This window comes from Filicampus tigris, chromosome 17 (assembly GCF_054856515.1).
Source record: "Filicampus tigris isolate MCC_2025a chromosome 17, RoL_Ftig_1.0, whole genome shotgun sequence".
NCBI lineage: Eukaryota > Metazoa > Chordata > Actinopteri > Syngnathiformes > Syngnathidae > Filicampus > Filicampus tigris.
The window spans coordinates 6,258,239-6,285,556 of NC_141233.1; the positions used below are offsets into that span (position 1 = coordinate 6,258,239).

The 27,318-nt window shown below is 41.3% G+C and overlaps 3 protein-coding genes and 1 long non-coding RNA gene across 9 annotated transcripts in view; 3 read left to right on the forward strand and 1 right to left on the reverse strand.

The window, feature by feature from the left end:
* The window catches only part of acsl6 (acyl-CoA synthetase long chain family member 6), a 37,829-nt gene extending 21,429 nt beyond the window's left edge, over nucleotides 1-16,400 (forward strand). For both annotated transcript variants that reach the window (XM_086012738.1, XM_086012739.1), the window contains 20 exons: nucleotides 4,036-4,256; nucleotides 4,597-4,711; nucleotides 4,803-4,867; nucleotides 5,567-5,668; nucleotides 6,533-6,632; nucleotides 6,885-7,063; nucleotides 7,509-7,541; nucleotides 8,176-8,227; nucleotides 8,572-8,645; nucleotides 8,739-8,816; nucleotides 9,669-9,803; nucleotides 9,916-10,050; nucleotides 10,250-10,345; nucleotides 11,037-11,109; nucleotides 12,175-12,263; nucleotides 13,055-13,171; nucleotides 13,241-13,384; nucleotides 15,130-15,231; nucleotides 15,310-15,381; nucleotides 15,546-16,400. In XM_086012738.1, coding sequence (XP_085868864.1) covers nucleotides 4,036-4,256; nucleotides 4,597-4,711; nucleotides 4,803-4,867; nucleotides 5,567-5,668; nucleotides 6,533-6,632; nucleotides 6,885-7,063; nucleotides 7,509-7,541; nucleotides 8,176-8,227; nucleotides 8,572-8,645; nucleotides 8,739-8,816; nucleotides 9,669-9,803; nucleotides 9,916-10,050; nucleotides 10,250-10,345; nucleotides 11,037-11,109; nucleotides 12,175-12,263; nucleotides 13,055-13,171; nucleotides 13,241-13,384; nucleotides 15,130-15,231; nucleotides 15,310-15,381; nucleotides 15,546-15,686 — 2,123 coding nt within the window. In that variant the 3' untranslated portion in view covers nucleotides 15,687-16,400. The remainder of the gene's footprint in view (nucleotides 1-4,035; nucleotides 4,257-4,596; nucleotides 4,712-4,802; nucleotides 4,868-5,566; nucleotides 5,669-6,532; nucleotides 6,633-6,884; nucleotides 7,064-7,508; nucleotides 7,542-8,175; nucleotides 8,228-8,571; nucleotides 8,646-8,738; nucleotides 8,817-9,668; nucleotides 9,804-9,915; nucleotides 10,051-10,249; nucleotides 10,346-11,036; nucleotides 11,110-12,174; nucleotides 12,264-13,054; nucleotides 13,172-13,240; nucleotides 13,385-15,129; nucleotides 15,232-15,309; nucleotides 15,382-15,545) is intronic.
* Nucleotides 4,489-7,290, reverse strand: LOC147133100 (uncharacterized). The gene is made up of 4 exons (XR_015081883.1): nucleotides 6,967-7,290; nucleotides 5,535-5,686; nucleotides 5,295-5,452; nucleotides 4,489-4,857 (listed from the first exon to the last, which is right to left on the reverse strand). It is a non-coding gene; the product is annotated as an uncharacterized LOC147133100 (long non-coding RNA).
* Nucleotides 16,401-16,541: 141 nt separating the features above from the next.
* On the forward strand, nucleotides 16,542-20,106 carry LOC147133101 (uncharacterized). 3 transcript variants are annotated; one of them, XM_086013485.1, is made up of 9 exons: nucleotides 16,542-16,576; nucleotides 16,759-16,933; nucleotides 17,002-17,093; nucleotides 17,979-18,237; nucleotides 18,310-18,456; nucleotides 19,089-19,128; nucleotides 19,201-19,241; nucleotides 19,325-19,368; nucleotides 19,527-20,106. In XM_086013485.1, the coding sequence occupies exons 2-9, from the start codon at nucleotides 16,867-16,869 to the stop codon at nucleotides 19,764-19,766; spliced, it is 930 nt and encodes a 309-aa protein (XP_085869611.1). In that variant the 5' UTR covers nucleotides 16,542-16,576; nucleotides 16,759-16,866; the 3' UTR covers nucleotides 19,767-20,106. The 3 variants fall into 3 exon arrangements, with proteins under 3 accessions (XP_085869611.1, XP_085869612.1, XP_085869610.1); XM_086013486.1 differs by lacking the exon at nucleotides 16,542-16,576 and having other exon boundaries at nucleotides 16,606-16,933; nucleotides 17,002-17,061; XM_086013484.1 differs by lacking the exon at nucleotides 16,542-16,576 and having other exon boundaries at nucleotides 16,608-16,933.
* A 168-nt stretch (nucleotides 20,107-20,274) lies between these two features.
* The window catches only part of fnip1 (folliculin interacting protein 1), a 29,515-nt gene continuing 22,471 nt past the window's right edge, over nucleotides 20,275-27,318 (forward strand). The window contains exon 1 of one of the 3 annotated variants that reach the window (XM_086013481.1): nucleotides 20,275-20,560. In XM_086013481.1, coding sequence (XP_085869607.1) covers nucleotides 20,469-20,560 — 92 coding nt within the window. In that variant the 5' untranslated portion in view covers nucleotides 20,275-20,468. Of the gene's footprint in view, nucleotides 20,561-24,579; nucleotides 24,771-27,318 lie in introns of those variants that run through there. The other 2 variants (XM_086013482.1, XM_086013483.1) reach the window with 2 other exon arrangements.

Sequence of the window (27,318 nt, forward strand, 5' to 3'; positions counted from 1 at the left end):
TCTTAAAAAGCAAACTTCATCCATGCATAAAATTACCTGACACCTGTCACTGTGTCCCATCCCATCACCTGGCTGCTGCTGCTGAGTGTTATTAAACATTCATGGTACTTACCTTAGCACAATACGTGTAACCGTACTCCTTTTCTTTTCTTTTATTTTAATTAAAGATGACCTACTTTAAGTTGTTAAAAACGGACACAAAAAAGGCTCCGTTTTTAGAAACATTTAAGCTTATTAAAACACGCTTTTAAAATCTCCTGAGCGACTTTTCTCACTCTCTCACTGTCAACAAATAATATAACATCACTTGAAAATTGACACAAAAAGAAGACTCATACACATAAAAGAAAAGACAATTAAACATTTTACACTTAAACACCAAAATGTTCCACCAAACCATATAATTACATCTTACAAAAATCCACTAGCTTAATGCTAACATCTAATGCAAAACACCATTGACGAGCTAATGGAAATAAGCATCGATGTTACGGTAGTTCTAAATCTTCAATCAGCTGCTTCTTTAACACACATGGATCGGCAACACATACAAACAGTGCATACAAAAAAAAAAACGTCTTCGGCTTATTGCAGCATTAGTGCCTCTGCTCTTAAGTGCTTCCTCAGCATTCATCACCTCGTGGCGGAGCGGAACGTAATGGCTGCCGGGTAAATGCTGAATCAGGCTTGTTCCTCTACGGTGTGTTTGAGATCGACAGAGAAATTATTTTTTTCAGTTATTGTCTTTTAAACTTTTTTTTTTTTTTTTAATTTGGCTGTTTATAGTGACCGCAGCACTGTCCTGAAGTCACCTCGTGTTGCATTTCATGACTTGACAATGAGTTTGCAATTTGCACGCGGGCCCTTAAACGCCTCGTGGAAGGGCGGTCAGCAGGAGGTTGTTTTGAAGGCCTTTCCTTGAATTTGTGCTTTTGTATTTGTCAATTTGTTGTTGCTTTAAAGAAGTAAGATTACAAATTGCAAAATTATTATGTGTTGATCAGGGGTGGATGGCAGCTGTGATGACCAGGACCTGCCCAGAAATACACAGGCCGTCCCGAAATTACCGATGTTCACCTCCTGGTTGTGTGTGTGCGTGTGTGTGTGTGTACGCGTACGAGTGTGCGTGTGTGCACGTGTGTGTGTGTGTGGATGCTGAGAGGGGGAGGGGCCAAACAGGGTGGTGTGACTTCTCACACGCTTCTCAGCTAATCTCACCGTTAGCCATGAGATGCTATTCACCGCCGAGGGCCTGCATGAAGTGTGTTTTGACTTCCTGTTTAGTTTCACAATGCCAAGTACGGTAGCGTTAGAATGCACTTTTTATATCAACTACATTACTAGACTCAGTTAAATTCTAACAGATGATCCAGGAAAGCATGCTTTTGGACTCTTGGAGTTTTTTTTTTTTTTTTTTTGCTAAGGTTAAGAAAGATTAAAGTGGTCATTTTTTGAGAAAAAAAGTTGTAGTATTGTAATTTTGTGATAATGATATGACATTTTTTTCTGAACAAAAAAGAAAACTACCAGTCTTATGATCATAATTTATTCAAATATTATATAAAAAATGTTACTTTTTTGTAGAAAAAAAAATGAAAAAACAAGAATGCTATTTCTAAAAGAAAAATACAAATTTAGCCTTAAAATTATTGACTTTTTGAAAACTATTATTGAAAAACAATATTATAAGAATTGTTTTAAGTCAATATGAAATGTTGTCTAGAAATGTCTCTAGAAAATAAAACTTTATTCTCATGCAATTTTGTTGTGTTTAAGATGTGACTTTAGTCTGGTAATGTTAAGATATTTTTATTTTAATAAATTGTATTTTATTCTCAGAAAACAACAATATACTTGCAGTAGTGAGATTTTTTAACTGAAAAAAGAGGATTCTCATGGGATTCAGATTTTTTTTTTTACATAAAATATTCTAATTTATAGAAAAAACATGTTACTGATCCTTTAAGAGGAGGAGCTTGGCTGCATTGACTAAACCCCACAGCAGTCTTTAGAAGGACGTGACCTCTGAATGCGTGTGCACGACTGCACGTGGAGGGAACAGGAAATGACGAGTCCTCTATTGACGGCGTCACACTGTGGCTTTTAAAGCCTAACATCTGTTCACAACACTGTCAAGTGGCGATAAAGCAAGCTAAAGAGTGACAGAAGAGAGAACGAGAGAGAGAGACAGAGAGACAGAGAGAGAGATCGATCTAGGTTAGAAGCGTCCATCCGTCTCAGCTCTAATAGGCTTTGACATCCTCAAGCTAGATGCTAATCGCTAAACAGCCTTTAGATGGCCTGATGGGGCGGACCTTTCAGGACCTGGGCCCGTGGTGCTTCTGGGACCTTGACAAAGAGGCCAACAGGAAGTCCAAAAATTGACATTCTTTTAATCTCTCTTTTTAAATCCGTAGCAATATGTTTGCTAATAAGTATTCCCTAAACGCAACACAAGGCTGTTCAAAAATGTGCATTCAACTCTTAATTAGGAACTATTTAGAATATTCCCAAGAGGTTGCCGAAGTTGTGTTGATGCCATGGCGCCAGCTGTAGCAACAGACTTCTTAGCGGGCCAGGTTCAAGAACTCAACAACCTCTCCATGTCGCAGCAGGGAGCCAGTGAAGTTACCAAAGGACAATTCATTTGATATCAGACACGCACAACAGCTGAATAAACCCCAAATAGTCAGTGACGTGTGCCTTTGTCGGACCCTGAATGCAGCATGATGCTGCCTGGTAGATATTGAACGCAAACCAATGTCAGTATGCTAGACATGAACGCAACACAATCTTTCACGATCAGCGCTGAATGAAACATTACTTTGTTTTAGACCCTGAACACAACACGAAGCTTCCTAGTCAAGATTGAACGCAACATGACAATGTTGCTGCTTTAGATGCAAACCTAACAACTATGGTGCTTTCTTTTACCCTGAACACAACATAATGCTTCCCAGTAGACAGTGAACGCAACACAGTACTGCTGCTTCAGACAATAAAGGCAATGCTGCTTTATTGGACGTTGAATGCAACACAGAATCAGTCCATTAGATACTGAAACGAACACAATGTTGCTTTGTTAGTACATGAAAAACAATGCGGTAAAAGTAGCATTTCTTTTGCAATAAGTCTGCTGCCAAGGTTCCAGTACACTATCAACATTCTGTAGTTGTTCATGTCAGCTGCACTGAGCCTTCTTTGTCACTCAGCATGCAAGGAAATGTTTATTTATTCTGGTTAGTCAGCGATTTCACCTTCATGGGAAAATTTCATGATTGTTGCTTTAAAATACACCAAGTGAGAGATCACTGTCAAAATGAACGGGGTGTTATGATTGTGTTTGAGTGTGTGAGTGTGCACGCATTCATGCCAATAGGTTACAAAGCGCATCTATATTTAGATTTGGTGGCCAGCTTTCTACCCTTTGACTGTCCCTGTTCCCCAATGCCAAATACTCTAGTCAGGCTTTTTTTTCACCGCGGACACTGAACGCATCACAATGATTCTTTATTAGACTTGAATGCGGCATGATACTGCTTCCTTGGACACTGAACGCAATGCAGTGCAACCAGGCAGACCTTGAATGCAACCAAATGGCTCCGTGTAGAACAACAGCGCAATACGATGCTAATTTGTTAGACATTGAACGTCACACGGTGAACATAATCTTGTACTGGACCCTGAATGCAACATAATGCTTCCTCCGTTGACACTGAACGCAACACTTACTACTTCACTTAGCGCTACCATGTTGGCAACCAGCTTGGACGCTAAACAATTGAATTGGTTGGATAGTGAACGCAACACAAAGCTGCACTTTTGTACCACTGACGACGCAGTGATGCCTAGATGGACATTGAACGTAACACAGTTTGTTTAACATTTTCCTGGACGGTGAACACAAAACATTCCTGCTGTTTTGCCAGACAAGGAAGGCAACACAACTCAACGTCGTTTCCCGCAGCCTTGGTGGATGGTGAACGCAACACGGTATAGCGCAGTGGCATTGAGGATTTACCTGTCATCCCACAGAGCTGAGTTCGACGCTGATGGAGAAGATGCAGGGCCAGGAGATGCTGAGCGGCCTGAGGGTGCCAGACATGGGCGAGCTGGGCCACTTCTTCAGCTCACTGCCCACCTCCACGCTGGTGGGCATCGGTGCCCTCGCTGCCGTGCTGGCCTACTGGCTGGCCACCAGGCCGCGCCCCATCAAACCGCCATGCAGCCTCCTGCACCAGTCTGAGGAGGTGCCGGTAAGACTTTAGATGTACACAAAATGATTGTTGAAAATAATTACAGATCTGGAAAGCACAGGGCAGGAGCGCTTTAATCCAGGGTATGATTGGATAAGGTTTGTTGAAAATGATTGATAGTGAGATCATGGACATTTTTTGCACCAAGAAAATTTATTTTGACCATGACAACATTGAGAAAATAATTGCAGATCTTGGTGGTACTCAAGATGGTCTTCAATATGATTTCCAAGTCAATGTGTTTTTTTGGGGGGAAAAAAAAAAAGAAAAGATTTTTTATACTAAAAAGGTGGTTGTCATTTATTTACATGAGCTGTCTTTGGTGTGTCTTTTAATAAAGCATGAAGATGGGGGTCGCAGGTCCATGATGGGTGACAGTTCCAAGCTGCTGACTCATTACCACGACGACGCTAGGACAATGTACGAGGTCTTCCAGCGAGGTCTCCATATATCAGGTACCCGAGGATGTGTTTCTCAAAGTGACCGATCTACAAATTGACGCAATGTTTGGTCGCCGTGGTGATGGCTGTCATATCTTCGTCGCAGGTGACGGGCCTTGCCTTGGCTCGCGACTTCCCAACCAGCCTTATAAATGGATGTCCTACAAAGAGGTGAGATGGAAGTCCGATATTTTGGTTTTGAAGCAGAAATTTCCAGGTGTCCATCAAAGACAAAACGTCCGAGAGATTTTGTCTGATTGCTACCAAATTCGTTTGTCTGTTAGGCCGATGGACAAAGCTAAATTGCAAATGATTTTTGATCAAATTTGAGCAAATTTTGTTGACTTGCCATGAAACACATAAACAAAAAAAATAATGTCACTTAGTCGCTTGAAATTTGGTAGGAGTGTCTATCATGAGTTAACCCACAAAAATGTCCAGACAAGCAATGACCGAAATATATAGGAAGTCTACCATTTGGGTTTTAAAGCAGACATTTTAGTGTGATTTTGGTCATTTCCAGGGATCTTTTTCAAAGACGAATTTGTCCTTGAGTTTACATCCGATTGCTACCAAACTCAAGCCTCGTATATCTTACCTCAACATCTTGTATGATGGTCCCGTCCTAAATGAGATTCACAGGCTCCCTCTATTGTCAGAAATGTTTAAATGCAACACCTCTATCCTCTGGCTGCCATTGAAAGTCCCGTTGCACTCAAGGTTTCCCTAAGAGAAGTCATGTGACTTCCAGTAAGACTGAAGCCGCATGAGTGACATAACTGTGAGCTTGTTGTGTCATTTGCATGATGTGTGTCTGTGTGTAGTGTGACCATAATACAGTTTTGTCATTGTGTTGTTGCGGCCCCACAGGTCACGTCGCGGGCCGAGCATCTGGGATCGGGTCTGCTACACCAGGGCTGCAAGGCCAGTCCAGACCAGTTCATTGGGGTCTTTGCGCAGAACCGGCCCGAGGTTATCCTCCTCTTCTCCCTCAGCCATAATGCATATAGACATTGCGGTTTACCGGCAGAATAGCTTTCCTGTCATTGTAAAATGTACAATGAAATTTCTTGTGCCAACCCCAAAGGATTCAACGAAACAATAATAAACAATACACATAAAATAGTGGCATAAGATGATGGAAACAAACTGCCATTAGCATGTTAACATCTGCCATTACGTTTGCAAGCAGTTTTGGGGTTTGTTAGACTCGATCACTAGTAAAGTAAAGTAAAGTTTGATTTTAAGTATGCTTATCTCAACAGAAATAGAAAACAGCAATGTAATCATTTGTCAAACTATTGTCAACTGCAACGTATCATTGAAGTGAGCTCATGTAACAATAATAATAATAATAAAGCACAAATTCTTGTTTTCTTTGTATTTGTCAAAGTTGTAATTGGCAAACTTGTCATCAATCAAGTTTGACTGGTCTGGTCATGTAAACAGCATGTGGAGAATACGAACGTTTGTCATACTTGATTGTTATCGTTCAGGTTTGACGTTAAGTAACAAATAGAACACTTAACAATGTTAGTCTTTGTTAAACTTAATTATGCTCTGTAACTAATATAAGATAATGTAAACAATAACTTGTTAGCATGTTAGTTCTATTTCCCTTGTGAGATCAGGTTAATAAAAAAAGAAGTAAAAAATGTTAGCATTTATCATATTGTTAAATAACAGAACACTGTCAAACTTGTTTGTAATCAAAAGTAAACCTGTACTTTGTTGTGGTTTATTGCTGAATAAATAAATGTAAAAAAACTCCCTTAAGCATGTTGTCATAAAAAATAAAATATTTAACTGCATTAATTTATATTATTGTCATTGCAGTGGATAATCTCAGAACTAGCGTGCTACACGTACTCCATGGTGGTGGTGCCCCTCTACGACACATTGGGTCCTGATGCCATACGCTTCATCATTAACACCGGTAAGACTCATTAGGAGAATATGTACACATGTTATGATTTACTGACAAAATAATTACAAATCTGGGAAGTACTGTTATAGTTTTGTTGCAAACTGAATTTTGATAGTGATATTTTGGACATTTTTGCAATGATTTTTTTTTTCCCGTATTTTCTTATCATTTCTTATCACACTTATTGAAAACATAATTGCAGATTCAGGTTATATGTTAGTGTGTGATTTGTGCCCCCCCCCCCCCCCCCCCCCCCCGCAGCCGACATCTCCACGGTTATCTGTGACAAGGTGGACAAGGCGCAAGTGCTGCTAGCTAACGTGGAGCGGGCAGAGACACCCACCTTGCGTCGCATCATTCTTATGGACGCTCTGGATGCGGCCCTGGTGGAGCGTGGAGTCAGCTGCGGCGTGCACGTGCAGGCAATGCAGGAAGTTGAGGTAGCACACGGCTTAGCAACGTTAGCATTTCCCAAGCCGAATAATGGTCAGTCTAGTTGTGGTGTACGATTATGTAAATATACGCTCAGCAATTAGCAACTTTTGCATTTGTCAAACTTTTTCCTGATCACGAAAACGCATCTGATGGAGGTAAAACAAAATTAGCAACATTAGTATCAACCTCAGTTCACATTTTCTCTACAGCTCGATGTGCAAGTTGTGAGTTTGTCTGCTAAATAATGATGGTGTCAGCCTAATTGCGTGACAAGAACGTCTCATGATACATAAAATAGTATTTTTGTTGTGCCGCTGCTATTGCATCATAAGCTTTGTTAAAACACAACAAACTGGTTTACCACTTCTTAGATGTGTGTGTGTTTGTGTGAAACGATTAACATGGAAACACAAGTTTAAAATACATTCTTTTTGCCTGTCTCTCCCTAAGGCGCTGGGCAGAGATCACCATCGAAAACCTTTAGTAAGTCTGAATAATTGGGTGCGTTTCCTCTCACCGCCCACGTACACAATCTAATGAGTTACAAAAGCAGAACATCGTTTTTTCAAGTCTCACATTTACCCTACGTATTTATTTATTTTTATTTATATGACTTTTAAAAACTTTTTTTCCTGAATTTTTTTTATTTTGTGCATAACAATTTTGATTTTTATTACATTTTTTATTTTATTTTTTAATTTGTTGTTTAATTTTTGTCATTTTTGCAGAGCAATTTTTTCCTACAATTTGTCAAATTTTATAGAATATTTTTTTCCCACATTTTAACAAAATAGTCCACAACATTTCTTTTAAAATGTTTAAAAGGTTTGCAGAAATATGTACTTTGTTTTTTTTATAACTTTCTTACCCAAATATCCTTTTTTTAAATATCTTTTTTGTTCTTTTTGAACATTTGTTTTGTTTTGTTCTAAATGTATTTTTTTGCAGAGCATTTATTTTATTTCATTTTTGACTTTTGATTTTATTTTAATGCACATCTTTTTTCATTTCTCACAAAGCTACTCTTTGCAGAACCTTTCACTTTTTTTTAAAAATTATACATTTATTTTATTTTATCCTGATTGTGATTGATGATGTCACGTTTTTGCCCGCACAGCCGCCCTCACCGCAGGACCTTTCTATCGTGTGCTTCACCAGTGGAACCACAGGTGATCCACAACCACTGCGATGCATCCACAAACCACCATATAACAAATAAGAAACAACAATCAAAAAAATAACTTGAAAAATTCCAGCGGAAATGTGAAATGGGTCTATAACCTGCATTTTTTTTATTTTTCAATTTGCACAACCCAGCAAAAGACATTAAAAATAACAACTTACATTACGTTAAACTAAAAATATTTAAATGAAAAACATATATACTGTATATGTGTATACACAATACACATGTATGAACACAATTGCTATTGATACAATTCCCATACAGGCACTGTACCGAATAAAGTGTCCCTCCCTATGTTGACCTCCACCTGTTATCCGTCCCACACAGGAAACCCGAAGGGGGTGATGCTCACCCACGGGAACGTGGTGGCCGATTTCTCGGGCTTCCTTAAAGTGACTGATGTGAGCCAAAAAATCAACAGCATTTATTTCAGTCCTTCAACCTTTCTCATGATTGTTTTTCCTACATCCTCTTCTTCTTCTTCCTCTTTTTAGAAAGTGATTTTTCCCAACCAGGATGATTGCCTCATTTCTTTCTTGCCGCTGGCTCACATGTTCGAGAGGCTCATTGAGGTAGGCAGTGTTACTTACTATGTGATGTCTACCTAACACCCCCCAACACACACACACACACACACCCCAACACACACTCACGCACACTTCCGATGTCTCAACGCAAGAGGGTGGCACTTTGGTCATGTCCTCAGACGACCTCGCACACAATGAGGAAGTGCCTCTGTTATCGTGCCTTGTTGTGCCCCCACCATCCACCTACTGTATATCCGCCCGGCAACAGTGGGTTGATGGAACTCCATATATGGCCACTTGCCTGTTGTCACATGTCTGAGGAACAAAAAATTTGCTCTCAGCTCTCACAAAAACAAACCTGAATAGTTTATTTGTGCACGTGTGTGTGTTTTCCATCTTCTTTCACAATCAGCAGTAGACAATTGTGAAAACCACAACCGTTTTTAAGACATGTTTCTTTCATGACTATATGATCAAAAACATGTCTTCTCAGCTGCAAGTTCAAGTTCAATCAATATTACACATCTCTCTCTCGCTTCTTACCTAGATCGATCGATCTCTCCCTCTCTCTCTCTCTCTCGCTCTCTCTCTCTCTCGAGAGAGACAGAGTATATATAGAGTACATATATGGTGTGTGTGTATATATATATATATATATATATATATATATGCATGTTTTAAAACTTTTATATTGTGTTTTTTATGTATTAATAAAAAACTATAAAAAAAAAATTGGGGTTAACATCTTGGTTAGGGGGGCCAACTTCAGCAAGGGATCAAATAATTACCTGTCCCACTGCACGTGTTATTTTTTTTAAAGACATATAGCAATACTCTTTTGAAAAGAAGCTAGGTTCACAAGCGCCGCCACGCTAACTGTTGTGTTTTGTTTCCCAGTCGGTGGTCTACTGCCACGGCGGGCGCATCGGCTTCTACCAGGGCGACATCCGCATGCTGCCCGACGACATGAAGGCCCTGCGGCCCACCATTTTCCCCGTGGTGCCCCGCCTGCTCAACCGCATGTATGACAAGGTGCGTTCGAGCTCCAAGCTGTACGACCAGGTTGAAATATAAAACACAAAACAAAACAAAACAAAACAAAAAAAACCACCTAAACGTGGATCATTTTTATTCTGGTGTGCAGATCTTCAGCCAGGCCAACAGCCCATTGAAGCGCTGGCTCCTCAACTTTGCTGCCAAGAGAAAAGGCGCTGAGGTCAGCAACAGCATCATTCGCAGCGACAGCGTCTGGGACAAAATCTTCTTCAGTAAGATTCAGGTAACACTTTAAAAATAAATAATGAGAAAAATCACAGACTTATGGTTCTCAAAATGCCTTTCATCTCTGCAAGCATCAGCAAGAACAAAGATAAGAAAAGTATGATGTCAGATGTCGGATGTCTCTTGCAGAACTTGATTGTCGTGTGTATGTGTGTATGTGTGTGTGCGTGTAATGTGTTGGTGTGTGCGTGTTGCAGGCCAGCCTGGGTGGGAGACTGAGGATGATCATAACAGGGGCAGCTCCCACATCGCCAACTGTGTTGGGTTTCCTCAGAGCAGCATTAGGATGCCAGGTTATACAGACGCGCACACACACATTGTCAGTTTCTGGTACGTGCAATATTTGCAGCCGTACAGATAAGCAGAATGAATTTATTTATCTATTAAAATGGCAAAGACATTTTAAAAAAAAAAAAAGTGATAAAATACATCATACTCACCACAGACTATTGAAATGTAGAAATGTATACAGATCGCTAAAGATGTGTTTTGTTAGTCCAAGTTGTCTGTAACAAGTTTTGGTCCAACCAACCAATCAGAGGGCAGAAAAATGCTAATGTCTTCAAGCGCCAGCGCTCTGAAATCCGATTGGTTAAGAAACAGTCCCATTGCTAACACACTTTAAGTTACTTTGGCCTGCTCTACTGATTTTCAGGGCCCTCTGCAAATTAGATTGACATGGCAACACAAAGAGGCTGAAATCTGATTGGACTAAAAAAAACTAGTATCCATATACATGTACTGGAAGCAATGCAGCCAAGAGAAACGCTACGAAATGAAGAGAATAGACTGTTTGGAATAAATTAGAATTTCATTAAACAGGTTGTAAATATAGGTTGTAAATGTAGGTCAATGCTTTCGATACTGTTTAAGGCCTTCTGTCCCTGACCTTCCACCACTAGTTATAGCATAGTTTCTGCCAAACAAGTGTAAAAAGAAGTTCAGCAAATACGCTACAAGACTGACCCCTACTTCCCCCCGCAGGTGTACGAGGCGTACGGGCAGACGGAGTGCACAGCCGGCTGTACCTTCACCACACCCGGTGACTGGACGCCAGGTGAGTCCACATTGCTTATGCAACGGATAAGGCTATCCAAGGTCCAATAAATTGGAAAGGTGTGATAAAAGAGTCAAGTCGGCAGTGACGACATTGGGAGAGTAATAAATTAGCGCTGGAATGAGGTCGGTCGCAAACACAGCCAAAGAAGGCAAAAGTGGTTTGGCCACATTACAGAGTGAACATGTCAAGTGTTGACAAAAGCAATTTTTCGAACTTATTTATCTTATCTATGACAGACAGACAACGAAGACGTTTTACCTTTGTGCCAATAAATTTTGGAGGATAGGAATAAAATGTGGCTTTTATTTGCAGTCCCCACTTGTTCACATTTTTTATTTTTTTTTATTTTTTACCTGCTCCGTGCTTATTTCTGTTTTTTTGTGTGTGTTTTTTTTTTAAATAATAGATTTTTCTCCACCATCACAATTATGAGGGAGCATCAATTTGTGGATTTTAGCTGCAGGCTTGGTCCCTGTCCAAGCTGTATTTATTTTATCATTAAATAATTGGTTAGTTTAGTTATTGTAATTAATACGATAAAACAATGAGGAAAGTCAAACACCCTTACATTTACCTGCAACTTTGTTTATGTATTTGATTAAGAAATTCTTTATTCAATCACGCATAATTATAATAAAAATGAGAATTATTATTTTCATTAAAATAAGTAATAAATTTTATTTATTACAAAATAATCTATACCGCTGTGTATTTATTAGAGTAGGCCATTATTATAAAAAAATAATAATTGTAAAATTTGCATGATTTCTCAAAATATTGTCATAATAGATGGATCCTAGTGATGGAGTAGCACGTGTGTTTGACTGAACTTTGCCATGTAACCTTCAATAATAGTGTTACTGAACCATGTTTCACGGAAACGCTACTAAGCTTGCTAGCAAAATGTAGGCCAGCATTACCCCCTGCTGGACAGTACTGGCATTACTGTAGCAGTTGCTGTATGTAATATCCTTATTTAAGATCTGAAAGCACAGAAAATGTTGTATGACTAAATCAGAACGCTTTTGTTTTTGTAACAACGTTTTTGGTTTTGGTGTTCAGGTCACGTCGGTGCTCCGCTGCCGTGTAACCTCATCAAACTGGTCGATGTTCCCGAGAAGAACTACTTTGCTGCCAAAGGAGAGGGCGAGGTAAGTGTTGGATCATTTGGAGGCCATGGAGAACATAACATACATTTTTGTTTTAGAGAACATAACATACATTTTTGTAAACATTTTACATTATTTTGGGTCTTTCATGAACCTTGCGTATATGTTTTTGTTAACATTATAGATATTAAGTCTTCGACAAATCAAACATACAGGTTTTTTAAAAATATCTACATGGTTATGTAAACATTGACGATGAATATTAAAGCTGAGTTTGTGTCCTAGCTAAACCCAAAGTAGACTTTGGTAAAATTGAAAGATAGTCTTTTGTGGATATAATGTGTTCTCACACACCCTCAACTTCATATGGTCTTTTTTTAACTTAATGTTTGTGTTTTTGTAAAGTTTGTAGCTAAATGTAGACTTTGATCAATCTATTGTACACGTATAACATCAAAGATATGTCTGAGTCCTAAACCAACCCTTTTCATCCAATTGTAGATCATTTTAGTATTTGATGAACCTATCATTCTTTTTTCGTACAAATCGTAAATAATTTCAAGTGACCAAACAAATGTTTTAATAAAGTTTTAACATTTTTAGCCTTCGATAAACCTGCCATACGTTTTCGTAAATATCAGTTTCTTGTCATAGATGAACCTCAAGTATGTTTTTGTAAACACTGTCAAAAAAGCAGGTGTGCTGGAGTCTATTCCTGCTGTCTTATAATTTTTATAATTTTGAATATTACACAGAACACAGTTTCTTCGCAAAGTCGTCAAAGAGATTAACATTCAAAAAAGTACAAAGGATTCCGTTTGGTCCCCGGTCAGGTTTGCGTGAAGGGACCAAATGTATTCAAGGGCTACCTCAAAGACCCCGAGAGGACCGCCGAGACGCTGGATCCGGAGGGCTGGCTCCACACCGGCGACATCGGCAAATGGCTGCCCGTACGTCTGGTAATTTGAAACTGTCGCGATCGATCGCTAGCCGTTTGATTTCGCTTGGCCTTATTGCAGAACGGCACGCTGAAGATCGTGGACAGGAAGAAGCACATCTTCAAGCTGGCGCAGGGCGAGTACATCTCCCCCGAGAAGATCGAAAACATCTACATCCGGAGTGAGCCTGTGGCCCAGCTTTACGTGCACGGAGACAGCCTCCAGGTCAGTTGACCACTTCAGCTCATACAGTCCCCTCCAAAGCTCAGTTCCATTGTTCCGGTTCAAAAGGTGACTATGAGACAAAAGTTGACAGTTCCAGCTTTTATTTCATGGTATTTACATCTAGATGTTTTCAACGGTACAGAGCACCTTTTGTTTGAAGCCTTTTCAAGTGCGCAAAAGTATTGGAACGGACATTATGAAATGAACTTCAAGTGAATAACATTTCATATTTGGTGGCATAACCCTTACTTGCAGGAACTGCATCAAGCCTGCAACCCATCGAATGTTGCATTCCCCATTTGAAATGCTTTTCCAAGCCATTAATGCAGCCTATTTCAGTTCTTTTTTTTTTTCTGGGGCTTTCTCCCTTCAGTCTCCTCTTCAGGAGGTCCAATGCAGGCTCTATTGGGTTAAGGTCCGGTGATTGACTTGGCCAGTCTTAAAGCCTAGATAGACCAATCCGCCGTTGGCCAACTGTGACAGACGCTTACCCACTGTGGCGTCGGAACCGGCTGTCGGCACATATACCGCAACGACACACGAAGACGCTGACCATAGCCTTCTGCGCACGCGTGAGATGTAATCCCCTTCCATACCATCGGTGGCGGTAGTCACTATTTCTCATGGTTAGAAAAATCCTACCGAAAAGCTATTGGGCGGGGGAGCGGATTATAAAAATGTAAATAATGCATTCAGCTATATTCGTCGCTCACGATGAACTCCCACGCCAAGTAAACCCTCACGGTCTTGACACGCTATCATGAAATACTTATATTGTCAACCCTCGCTCTTGTACTTGTAAGAAGGTTAAGGCAGCAAAGGCGTGGTGCTCACTGTTTGTCACTTCCTGTTCTTGCCCCGTGCACTGATTGGCTAGCTAATAGCCAAGCAGAGTGACCAAATGTCACGACTCACGACGCCGATTCAACATGCTCAAACGCCCACAGACGCTTCCTGATGGGTTATGACGCTACGATGGTGGTCACTACACCAATCAGACGGCGCAATCAGACGCCGCGACGCTTCACGACCTCCGACGTCGGATTGGTGTATGTAGGCTTTAAGACCTTCCACTTTCCCCCCGATGACGTCCTTTGTTGTGTTGGCAGTGTGTTTTGGGTCCTTTCTCTCTCTCGCCATACTTTGGCCTTTCCATCACTTTGGTAGAGGTTAATGTCCATAGTCCATCAGTCCATAAAGATTTGTTCCCGAACTTTTGTGGCTCATCTCTGTGGTTTATTGTAAAATCTAATTTGGCCTTTCGATTTTATTTTTTGCTGATGAGTGGTTTGCAATTTGTGGAATGGCATTTCTCAAAGTCTTCTTTGAACAGTGGATGTGAACTGTTGTCTTTGGGTGTTTTTCTTCACAGCTACCATCGGCCAACCTGTCTGATGTCTGTTGCGCAGTACACTAGTAGTTTCTTTCTTTGTCAGGACATTCCAAATTAATCTTTTCACCTTGCCCGATGCTTGTGAAGTTGCTCTGATCAATTTTCACAGGTGAAACCTAAAGGCAAAAACAAGAACTATCTCATGTGTAAGCAATCAATCTAAAAGGCAACACCTGCAATTAGAAAAATGTTCCAATCCTTTTGCTCACTTGAAAAGTGGGCGGCTTCAAACAAAAGGGGCTTTGTCCTGAGTTGTTTCACACATCGTAATGTGAATACCATGAAATAAAAACTGGAATTCTCAACCTTTGTCTCATATTCATTTATTTTCAACATTTATGTTTGTGTGCAGTCATGCCTGGTGGGGATTATAGTGCCCGACCCGGAAGTCATGCCCGCATGGGCCAAGAAGAAAGGCATCTTAGGCACCTACAAGGACCTGTGTAAAAACACAGTAGGTGGCGCAGTTGTAGACAAATGTCAAGGTCGCATTTTTGAGGGACCTCAAGAATTGTAATGGCTGTGTTGATAGGAACTTAAGAAGGCCATCCTTGAGGATCTGGTGCGTCTGGGCAAGGCCAGCTCTCTGCATTCATTTGAGCAGGTGAAGAAGTATTTGTTATGCTTATTTAAATAGATAAACAGGAATGTCAAGGGAATTGTTTTTTAACAGTTCATCTCTTACTGAGTGTATAGTGTGCACAAGGTCGAGTGGCGTCTAAGTGTGTTTACCCCTTCCCAAAGTCCTCTTCTACTCTCTCGAACCAGGTGAAGAACATCTACATCCACAGCGAGATGTTCTCCATCCAGAACGGCCTGCTGACGCCCACACTGAAGGCCAAGCGGCCCGAGCTGCGGGAGTTCTTCAAAGACAAGATCGAGCAGCTCTACAGCACCATCTCCATGTGAGGGCAGACCTCCAAAACGACAACAACAATGTGCACTCGGGAACAAGCAGCAAAAACGAAAAAAAAAAAAAAAAATCACCCTTCATCCACCCAGATCGACCTCAACGTGCAGTAGAGTTTCATTTAAACATCCAAGACATGGACATTTTTGTGTCGGTTCATTCAACCTCCTGCCTTACCAGTAATGGTGGCCATTCTGACGCGCACACCCACCACTCTTCTCTTTCCTGTCATTTGTTTGGTTTTGGTTTTTTTTAACACAAAATGAATGAATTAAGGAGAGCAATAGCAGGACTTGGTGGGGCAGTGCATGCGATTGCCCTACGGTGAAAATAGAGAGCGACCATTCACTTTTGATTAAACAGCAGCTTTTTTTTTTTTTAAATCACTGAGTAATGTAGAAGCTTTTCAAGATTGATTCTTGTCCCAGAGTGTGAAAATGAATGATGTACATACATGAGGACAGCTACACTATAGATGTAAGGTTATTTATTGACTACTCGAGTTGACGGTTTGAATGGGATTTCTATTACTTTTTATTCTTTTAATTGCGTGTGTGTAGTGGGACAAATTGTATGTATTTATTTCTCTTTTTTTCTGCAGTCAAATCAGCAGCATATCCTTGTAATAATAATTATAATAATGATGACAATGACTGGGGGCAGGAGGGAGGACCAGGTTCATGAAATAAAAACATTCTGGAATGATTTTAAAACACTGTTTTGCTTGGTTTCTCATGAGTGGATTAAAATGCACAAAAATAATAATTACAAATCACAATTAAAGTAAAACATTATATGATTAGAAATTCGAGCAATTTTCGTAAGAACAAAAGCACACCTAATTATTGTAAACTTAAGTGTGAGACTTGAACTCAATGAGCATCGAAAAGTAAGTCCACAAGTGTTTTATTTTTGGGCTTATTAACAGCTTTTCTTTTCCCAACCAAATACTTTAAAGTATGCGATAATACGCCCAAAAAATGTATTATTAAAATAATTTACGGATCATATATTATTTATCTTACAATGTTATTGTTTGTAATTGAGACGTATATACGTGTTTTTTTTCAGTTAGCAGCTACGCCAAGTCATTACTGACGTTAGCCATGAGTTGGGCTAACATCCGCCGTCCACCTGACCATTTAATTCAACGTCTCAGCTTATTATTTGCTTTAGAAAATGTTTAAAACCAGGCCCCGCTGTAAAGCAGACACGCCTTTGAAGGCGCCTCTGACACGGAGACACGGTAAGAAAATCTCTGTCGTGAATGAAACGACGAAATATCACTTGTAAATACGTGTAATTGACTCCAAGCTAGGGGACGTTGGACATTTACAAACAAGTTCGAAGCAGTACCTGAACATGAGCCCGAAGGTAACACCGTAGCACAAAGTAGCCACTTACGGGTAAGTAATCTGATTACATTCGAGTATCTCAGGACCAAAATTAAACACTAAAATACCCCATGATAGTACTTTGGATTGGACTCCATTTTGTACCTTTCCGGGTTTGTAAATTATTATTATTATTATTATTATTATTATTATTAATTTTATCTTTTTACCTTTTGAACTCTATTTTTTCAAAAGGAGTACTGTACACGTTTTTATATTGGTCTCTATTTTGTATGTTTTGCAGGTCCAAAAAGGAACAATGTTTACTGGATCCACTTTGTAACTTTTGTACATAAATTTGTAGATTTTCAAGGTCTAAATAGTACATAACATAGAAGTCAGATCCTAAATGGTACAAGTATGTTTGTTTAGTGAACACAATTATGTACCTTTTACTGGTCCAAAAATGATAAAATTGTATTTAATGGACTGCATTTTGAAGTATCTCCAGGTCCAAAAATGTACAAGAATGTTTTATTGGAGTTCATTTGAGGTGCAAAAAATCCATTTGACTTCATATTGTATCTTTTAAAGATCCAAAAAGGTGCAATTACATTTAATAGACTCAATTAAAAAAAAAACTTTTTCAAGTCCTAAAAGGTTCAAGCATGCTTTTGGACTCCATTTTGTACCTTTTCGGGAGCCAAAAAGGTACAACTATGTCTGTCAGGCTCCATTTTGTACCTTTTGCTTTTTGCATCCAAAAATGGTAACCGTATGTTTAATGGACTCCATTTAGAAACATTAATGAAGTATGTTTCCATATGTACAAACAATAATATTAATTTGTGCCTTCTATGTCTTGTCCCTGATTTCATTTGATGAAAAAATGCATGCATAGGATGAGTTTCTTGTTTGGGCTTGGCAAGATCCTCCATGTTGTCTTTTTATACGCAGACCAGCAGTAGGCCTTCGCGATGCAGATCCCAGGTTCAGCCAAGCTCCACCGACAGCACGCCTATATTGTCATCAGCAACAGCAGCTGGGAGGGTCGGCCATGTCACTTTGGGTCAGATGAGTCCTAGTGCACTTCAAACAGCGCTAACTGTGACACCAGTTGAGAACTCAAGGGACTCCTCAGCCCACGATGACGTCTGGGACTCCTCGACCTCCAGCAGTGTTCTTTCACCTGAGATCTTCAGACAAGACAGTGATAGTAAGTCCGAAGTCTGCCTAGTGACAAGCGAAAAATTGCTTTCATTAATTTGATCTCCTCACTCATCTGCAGATAGTACGTTTGAATTCTCAGCCGAGGATGGTGCCGCTTCGCCAGTGGATGTCCGGCAGCCGCGGGTGAAGAATTCCACCTTGCTGGGCAGTAGCCACGCCGAGAGCATTCACAGGCACCAGCCTCCCAACGTCTCTACTGTCCTCGGTGAGTAAAGCTTGATGTAGGAAACCCCCACCAGGCTTACGTGAGTACAACTACAGCGACTATACCACAATACCATTTTAGGTCTTAATAGTTCAGAGGAAGTCAAGTTACACCAAGGTGGATTACAATCAGGAATGCAAGGTATCTTGCAAGACTTCAATTCAGGGAACAACAACGGATTAGCTATGCTTTTTCTTTGGCTTCTTTTATTTTTTTTACATTGGTATGCCGATGTTTGACAAGAGAAATAAGTCCAGTACAACCTCTTAAAATCCTGTAACAGTAGAGCTTTTTATGTTTTTTTGTTTTTGTTTTTACATTTTGCAGTGGTTAGCTTTTTATACTTGTGTAACAATTAAGAGTGAGACGCACAAATATAACCAAATTTAATAAGATAATACAACTTGATCTTGGCATTTGAAGCAGTTGAACACATTCCATGCGATTTTTTTCCCCCCAAATGCCAAAACTAGATCAGATCGAGATTAAACTCTCATGAGCTTCTTCCGACCTTTACATCCACATACGTGTGGTAAATTTAATTGAAATCTTATTATGGTTGACAGATATTTGCAGATTGTAGAGTTTTTATTATTTTCTTTAGTTATAACATGCCATTCTTCTGTATTCAGACGCCACCCCTATTTTGGTCAACACAAACGGACAGATAAGGTGAGGTAACCCCCCCCTACACAATTTAATCACTAACATGCATTTTTCAAACATGGTATCTCCTTTCTGCAGCAACCTGGGGGCAACCGCATATGATCCTCACACTCATTCAGGTAAATGATGGTCGTCATATTAACAACAGTAATCAACTCCGCCAATAATTTTGTCATTTTGAGTGCGTTTTGGATCATTTCAGTCATCCGCTCTGCAGACAAATCCTTGATGGGCGAGTCACTGAACGTAAGCAACTCATGCAAACTTGACTAATTTAAACAAGACATATCTTACCTTTGGAGAATGGTTTTAAATTGCCGGAAAAAAATGAATAATAAGTCTCCTTTAAAAACAGGAGGATACACATACAATTTAACTAAATAACTTTGTTCCCATGTCTTTAGTCTGCCGTCGACAGGAGGCCCATCAGGTACAGGAAGATGCTGTGCTTCAAAAGTCCTCTGGTTGCCATGCAGGAGATTAGCCCAAGGCCTCGCGAGAAGCAGAATTCTAAAGGGGACGGCGAAGTCATGTTTTTCCACTTTGACTCCGACTCCAACAGGAAGGAGTTCTTTCGGCGAGCCCGCGAGCGGCATGTGCAACTTGCAGGTTGCTCCCTATTCGTACAATCTTCAGTCCCGTGATGCCAAATATCTCGTTACTCTCGGAGGAGCCCATTTTAAAAGGTGTGACCTGTAGCAGGTGGTGTGGTTAAACACATTGCACTTTTGTTCACCTCAAGTAGAAATTAATTGTTAAATAGATTTACTTTTAAGGTTTAAGCTGCTAAATGGCCACTAGATGTCAGCCGTGCAACTTCCTAACAAACAGGAGTTTCTTGTCGCTGTTTTACATGCGGTTTGTATTTAAATGTTCATCGTTTATGTATGTTTTATTCACTCCTGACCAGTGGTTGCATCCAAAGTAATGCAAGCTATCCCGATTGTAAGGAAATTGTTAATAAATAAATAGTCACTATATGTCTCCTTTTCGTTCGTTCTCTCGAAAGCTGCTCTCAGATGGATTTATATTAATTTAAAAAAAAGAACGAGGACACGTTTACGTGCCTTACGAATCCCGACAAAACATCAACACTGGGGGCACCCGTTGACCACGTGTGGTGCTGTCCAAGAATAGCCAGCCAATCAGATAATTCTGTCGCCTGCTTAGCGAATCAGAAAAAAGAAGGGGTAGGTCGGTTGCCAAGCGGCTCCCGTGACTAATGCCTGTCATATGACTAGGACACCCATGGAGACAGTTACAAGGAACAAGACTCGCTCGTGGATTTGAAAAAAAAAAAAAAGGAAAAGGGACTCTGTTCTTTTATCATCCCACTTTGGTACAAAATGCCTCCGACTCTCTTTCAGAAACTTTTCAACAAGAAGAGCGCTTTTTCACCGCCCCCGCAGAGATGTAACAAAGAGGAGCCAGCTTTCAGGTAGCTCATGTGGACGCCTGTGTGCGTAACGAGTATAGTAATGACGTTTATTACCTCCTTAACTGTGTCAAGATTCTTTGCTTTGTGGTGTTCATTTTTGGCCGCGTGGGTTTGGTTTAACGTCAGTAAAGAAAGTCTAGTAAGTGGGCAACGCGCTTTAGCATGTTTGTCGGGGGGGGGGGGGGGCTAGCAGCTAGCTGGGCTAACTCAGACGCTAGCGTGTTTATTGCCATTCAAGTCTTGCGTGAAATACTCGACGTGAGACTTAAATTGTGTCGCTTTTGCCTCAAACATCCCCCATTAGATTGTGTGTTGTCGCGTGGCTTCTTTTGTTGTCGTTTCGCGCGACGCGTGACGATGTAAACTCGAATGGGTTCAAAGTGCATCTCGTGCCGCTGTCTTGAATGTCGACGTGCAGAACGTGCCCATCGCGACTGGCGTGTGTGACGTCATAACGCGCAAGGTGGCAGTGGACTGGACCGCCGGTTATCAATGCATTTTTATAGATGAATTTTAGCCTGCGATCTCACATGCTTTGAAACTGTATGCTGATCACGACTGTAGTTGAGGTTTAATTCTTGAAGCACGAACACACTTTGTTGGTTTTGCTGCAGCATAATGAAAGACACAAGCTACATCATCCGAAAGGTAATAAACAGGCCCTTGCACTCCTTAGTCAAATCTTAAGATACTTGCTTCCGGTCAAATCAAAATTCCTTGTATGAGCCCTGAATTTTACACAAAATGTTTGCTTTGTACCATGATGTCAGACATCTATTTGATTTCAAGCCTGGGCAGGGCTGGACTTGGCCATCTGTCTTCGCGGGCAGATACCCGGTGAGTTGGCGCCTTTAGGGGCCGATGCGGTGATATTTAATTATTTTCATCCATTTTCCCCATTTTGCCCACTATGTAGAAGGAGCAGCCCATTAATCCATTTACAATATAGACAGCAAACTGAACCAATCAATCAACAAGTGGTGACCACTAGTCAAGTCAGAATACACATTTTTATCAGACTCTGTCTTTGGAATATGTTTAATTTTTAGTCAATGTCAATATTGCCTTTCGTCATCAAACGAAGAAGGACAACAACGATGAAGTAGCTGAACCACTACTGAGACACTGGTTTATGTCCCCGGAGTAGGGCCGTTCGATTTTGCCTGATAAGAAAATCCCGATTATTTTCTCTCAAACCCGATTTTACGATTACGATTTCTTTGTAAAATAAAAAATAATGAAAACTGAAGTATTTTGAATGTCTTAAGTTATTTAAACTTATTTTTTCTTTCTTTGAACTCAAAATGCCAGTAAATTTAAGTTCAATGACGGGGATCGGCTGGCTGAAAGGCAGGGATGATTCAGAATGGTTCAGTTCTATTCCAGGCAATTTTCAAGTTTCAATCGTGGGCTCCTAGCTCACCATCGACCTGGCCAATTCCGTCAGTTGAGCATTCGCTCCACTTCACTTCCTCACTCACTCGGCAGGCGGCTCAGATAGTCGGCTCCTGCAGCAAACAATCCCCCACATGTGTCACTTTCTCCTCGGCCAGCGGACAATTGCTTCCGCATTTCAGCAATTGGATTGAACGCGCTACTCATGCGACCGCATGACAAACACGGAAGTAACCACCGGAAAACAGAGATCTTGATACGAAGAGAAGAGTAACAGAAAGTACTAATACGAAGAGAATGTACAAACATAACACAACACTACACTTAGATGCACCAAAAATAACAAAATCGAACGTGCCGTTTTGAACATTTTTAACATCGTTTTATCCAGAAAATTCGGTTTCAAAATCGCTTAATCGAGCAGCCCTACCCCGGAGCATTTCCGATTCTTCAATGTCGCTGCTACCATATTTAGTATGTGTCGCTGCCTTTTGGCTTTCCAACGGCAAACCAACGAAGAAGGACAACAGATGAAGAAGAAGCTAAGACGCTAAATACGGCAGCAACGAAAATGAAGAATTGAAGATTTGTTTATTGTTGACTGCCGCATTATCCTGACTATTGTCTGCGCTCGGGGGACAAATACAGCCTTTGCTCCTCGCGACTTTTGTCGCCGTCATCACCACCGCAAACTGAGGCCGTCGGACGGCGCGTCACCCAAAGCCCCGTCTCCAGTGCAAGCCCTGCGGAATACCAGCCGGGGCGGTGGGTTGGCCGACCCCTGACTCCTCTCCCGTTTCCCTGACTAAGGCACATGACCCCAGGCGGCATACTGTACATGTCACCCAGCGGAGCCCTCCCATGGATCATCCTTTGGAGTCCGGTCCCATAATATTTGCTCACTAACTGCTGAGGAAGTTTCGAATATAAATCACATATGAAACGGGGGTCATGTGATTGACATGACTGCGTCTTGCGCAAAAAAAAAAAAAAAAGCATCCGATTTATTTATAGTATCCATTTTTTCCCTTGAGAGTTGGCATGTGAGAAGTCTCTGGTTCCCGAACGGCGTACATACTTGCATAACTCGGCGTGTCATGTGAGGCTTGCATCAATCACAGGCCTGTCAACCGCTGGTGTGCGTGTGCCTGCCGCGTGTGTGAGTGTGTACAAGTGAAAAGGCATGTTTTTGTGTGTCATTATGGAGGCTATCAGGAAGTTGCTTTCAGCATTGTTTAAAGTGGTCGTGCTCTGGGTTATCAGAAGGTAAAGATGTAAAAAATTGACCGAGGGTTGTTTGACGTGGATGCCAAAGTTTCTGTCTATTGCTTCTGATTCACGGCCAACTGGTCCCCCAAAAAGTGAGTAATTCGTTTGAAGCGTGAGACTGAAACGGCAAAGCTCCCCGTTTAATATGTTTAATAGTGCCGTTTCAATTTTCCGTTGTCGTTTTTAGCATCTCTGACGGTAGCAGTCATCTTTCGGCATCTCCAAAGCAAACACACATAGAAAGACAACAACGACGGTGAAGCTTCTGAGTGTATTGCAGTAAACTTGGTCACTGTCCCTACCCCGGCGCTCATGTGATTGTAGGAATGCAGATGCGCATCATGGGAAAATGTCTTTCAACAACGGTGAAGGCGGCAGATATGCAGGTAGTCAGGTGCTCTGCTTTTTGCCTCGAGGCAAGTCACTAATAGGGGAGAGTTCAACTCTGTAAGGGCGGGTGGGGGATTTCATTTGGAAGTCTAGGGTTGCATTGCAATTGCCTTTTAATGGGATGGGCAAACTTCCGTGCATATAAGGGTCACATTTAGTTTTTAAAACAGATAGAAAATGAGGCTGAGATGTGTCCGGAGAAATGTCGCAGGAGGTATTTATGTAACCCCCCGGGCAGCACAAATGTGCACTCGCAAGTGTGGCAGCATTAGCGTGAAGGCTCTTTGGGGTCAGTTAGCAGGCTGTTGCTGACGTCAGAGCAGTGGAGTAAAGCTGCCATGCAAGCAGGCCTGCAGATTCTTGGTCCAAAGGTTTTGGAGTCATGGATGTTGCAATGCAGGGTTCTCAAATGTTTGGACTCCAGGGGAGATATTTTTTCCCTAAGGAGCCCAGAGTCACAGTTTGGTTTCAAAAGTAATGAAAATTTCCATCATCTCATGTAAACAGAGTACAAAGTTTGCTGGTAATTCTAGTTAATGGATCCTGACACGGTTAGCGTGGCTCCTACTCGGAAGCTATGTGTGGTTCTGGCAAAGTTGTATTGGAGTGAGGTGGAGCAGTTTTACAAGTACAGGTGTACAGCATCAGCACCAAAACTGGTGTCATCCCTGTTGAATACTCTACCGTTACACTACTAATGAAGAGTTCCAAATTTCGGCATCATGGGCATAATGGAAGAGCCGGCATTTATCCCACCTGTGCCCTTCAGACCGAAGCTACAAGTGCGATACTACCTCTGAAGTCATGGACATTTTAGAGCTACTTTGTCCCCCTCCCCCCTTTGTTCCATCTGTTAATTTTTTTTTTTTTTTTTTTTTCTCGGTACTGTACCTTTAACACAGAACAGAAACAAAGCCAATTTTCACAGGCAGCGCGAAAGGGGCTGTAAACAAGGGAGAGGGAGAGAGGCAGTCAGCAGTATGTCGTTAGCCCACCGCTCCATGCCTGCCGCTTGAGCCGCAATCACCTGACATGTGTCATGTTGTGTGAATCTAGTCGGCCGTTATTCTTAGAGGCTGAGTGAGCGCAGAGAGGCAGCTTCGAAGCTGGCCAAAGCGCCCACGGGAAACACTGGCACAGTCACAACGATGCTCAGGTAGGAGCTACTAATATGTGGATCAGCTGTGTTTTGTCTTTACACATTTTTGTCTTTGTTTTTACACCCGGTTTACATGCTTGGCGCGTATCTTTTGGTTCGGATGTAGTTTATATCGGGAGGGGTGGGGGGCGGGTCAATCCATCAATAGTTCTGTAAAGCAACTACAACAGAATGCGGTGGTCCGAATCAAGGCAGGTTATTTTTTGGAGCCAACAGTGCAAGTTTGCAACGCTCATGAAGTCATGTGCCACTTTTATGAATGACTCGCCGATCTGTGACAGTCACAAGATTCCGGCCACATCACCGCTTCCTCACTTTCACATGCTGCAAATACTGCTTTTCGTGTACTTTGTTGACCCCCCCCCCCCCCCTGTCTTCTTACTTTGTCTTCTGCTGGCTGATGTGACCTTAGAATAAAATGTCACATTTCTTTCCCTCAAGGTTCCCATTTTAACCGATTTCCCCCACACATCTTTTCTCTTGTACAGTTGTACAGGTGAGGCAAGGCGACCACGGCAAAATATTTGCACATACTCGGGGTCCAAATTTTTAAATGTGGATAAATCACTGCTGAATCAATGTATCAATGGGCACCATGTCGACTGCAATGTTCAGTGTGATTAAGAGTTTTTTTTTTTCAAACAGTCCCTCAGGGGTTAGAAAAGTCACAAAATATAGGGACTGAATTGGAAACTGACTGCTTTTGTAGCACCTCTCTGTTCGCTGCTTTATCACTAGTGTAAGAAACTACTGAAGGTGCAAAAAATCAGTTAAGAAAAATGACAAACATGAAATGATCAATAAAATCGATTAATTGCTCAGCTCTGCTTGTTGAGTTTAAAAAAAAATATTGGCTGTTGTTTACAGTCGCTGACAGAATGTCTTTTGTGTCTTCCTTTGGCTCTGTCCTCTCGCTGTCATCTTCAAAACAAAGGCGGCAGTCAACTCGCCGTCTCCGCATTGTGCAGAGAGTCAGCCTGAATCTGTAAACAACCCATGTAATAACACTTGCCAGGATTTAGTACGAAATCTTAATGAAAAGTTATGTTCGTACCCCACGCCACCCCCCAGTAACATAAGCGGCACTATGCTAGCTCTTGCTTGAAGTTACTTTTTTTTTTTTTCCAATTAATGTTTTAGACAACAAATTTCTCTTCAATGTGCCAAATCCTACTCTTGTTAGAACAGACTGGATTAGTCTCCAATCTATAGAAAATACGTAAACAATGGTAAACTCGCTTAGCATGTAGCATGTGTTTTATTATTGCTAATAGCTATGAATTGGAACGAGGGAAGTACATTAGGCATTCTTCTGATGCTCTTCAGGTAACACTCGTAGCTCAAATTCTGACGAATGTTGATATTCTGCTACTAGCTAGATTCAAAACTGGATGGTCGTCACGTTCCGCAAACGCTAGCAGTTAAAATATGGAACTCTGGATTGACGTTTAGCATTTTGCTAACATTATTCAGCTAACACTAGTAACTAGAATTTGGAACCAGGGTTAGACGGGATATTCCACAAATAGAAATCATTTGAAATTATGGATGGACAGTTGACGTTCCATAAACCTATTCAACTCACGCTAGTAACTAGATATTGGAACAAGGGATGGGCATTTCCTTGAGCAAATTAGTTAACGATTGATTCATTGTATATTTTAAAATATTTGAAAAGTGAATATGAACATTCTGTACATTTGCAGTGATTCAAGCCAAACAGGCTGGGCAGGCGGTGGCCAAGTTACAAGGAGGCATGTGACTTGACTAAAATGACCGCCTGATGTGTAATCTTACACACAAGAGCTGGACCCGCGGGGGGCCCGTAATGTGTTATTTGAGCTCATTATGTAGCCCAAGCAGGCATTATGTCACACATTTAGCACTCTCGGGGTTTAGGTCAGAGAGGAGAAATTTTTACAAATCTGGGGAGCGCTAGACTGAGCCACCCAGTCCATCTTAAATTATCGCCCGCTCAAGAGTGGCCTCTGCTGGGTCATTCATGTTCGTCTCAACCCACAAAGTCTGGTTCTTTTTTGTGAACTCCTGAAGCCTGCTCGGGTTGTTGCCCACCCAAAAGAATCCTGGAACAGCTGCTGGAACAGTCATACTTAACTCATCCTCCCAAAGTCTGGTTTTCAGAGCAAACTTCCTAGGCCTGTTCATATTGTTACCAGCCTAAGAGGCACCTTGGCTGGGAAAGTCATGCTAATCTCGCCCCCCTCAAAGTCCGGTCCTTTTTTATTTATTTTTTTTCCAAACGGAGGTGCCCAGGTGAAGTCGGATTATTGCCTGCCCAAGATGCGCCTTGAATGCGAGAGTCACGCTTAACCTCCCAAAGTCTGGTTCTGATGACTGCAGAGCTAAATACCCATGCCCGTTCAAATTGTCGCATGCCCAACAGATACCTTGGCTGGGGCAATCAGTCATTCTTACCTTTTCCCTCTCAAAATGTAGTTGCGTGAGAGCTCCAAAGCATACTGCCCAGGCCTGCTCAGATTACTGCCCATCTAAGAGTCCCCTCGGCTGGGACAGTCAGGTTTAC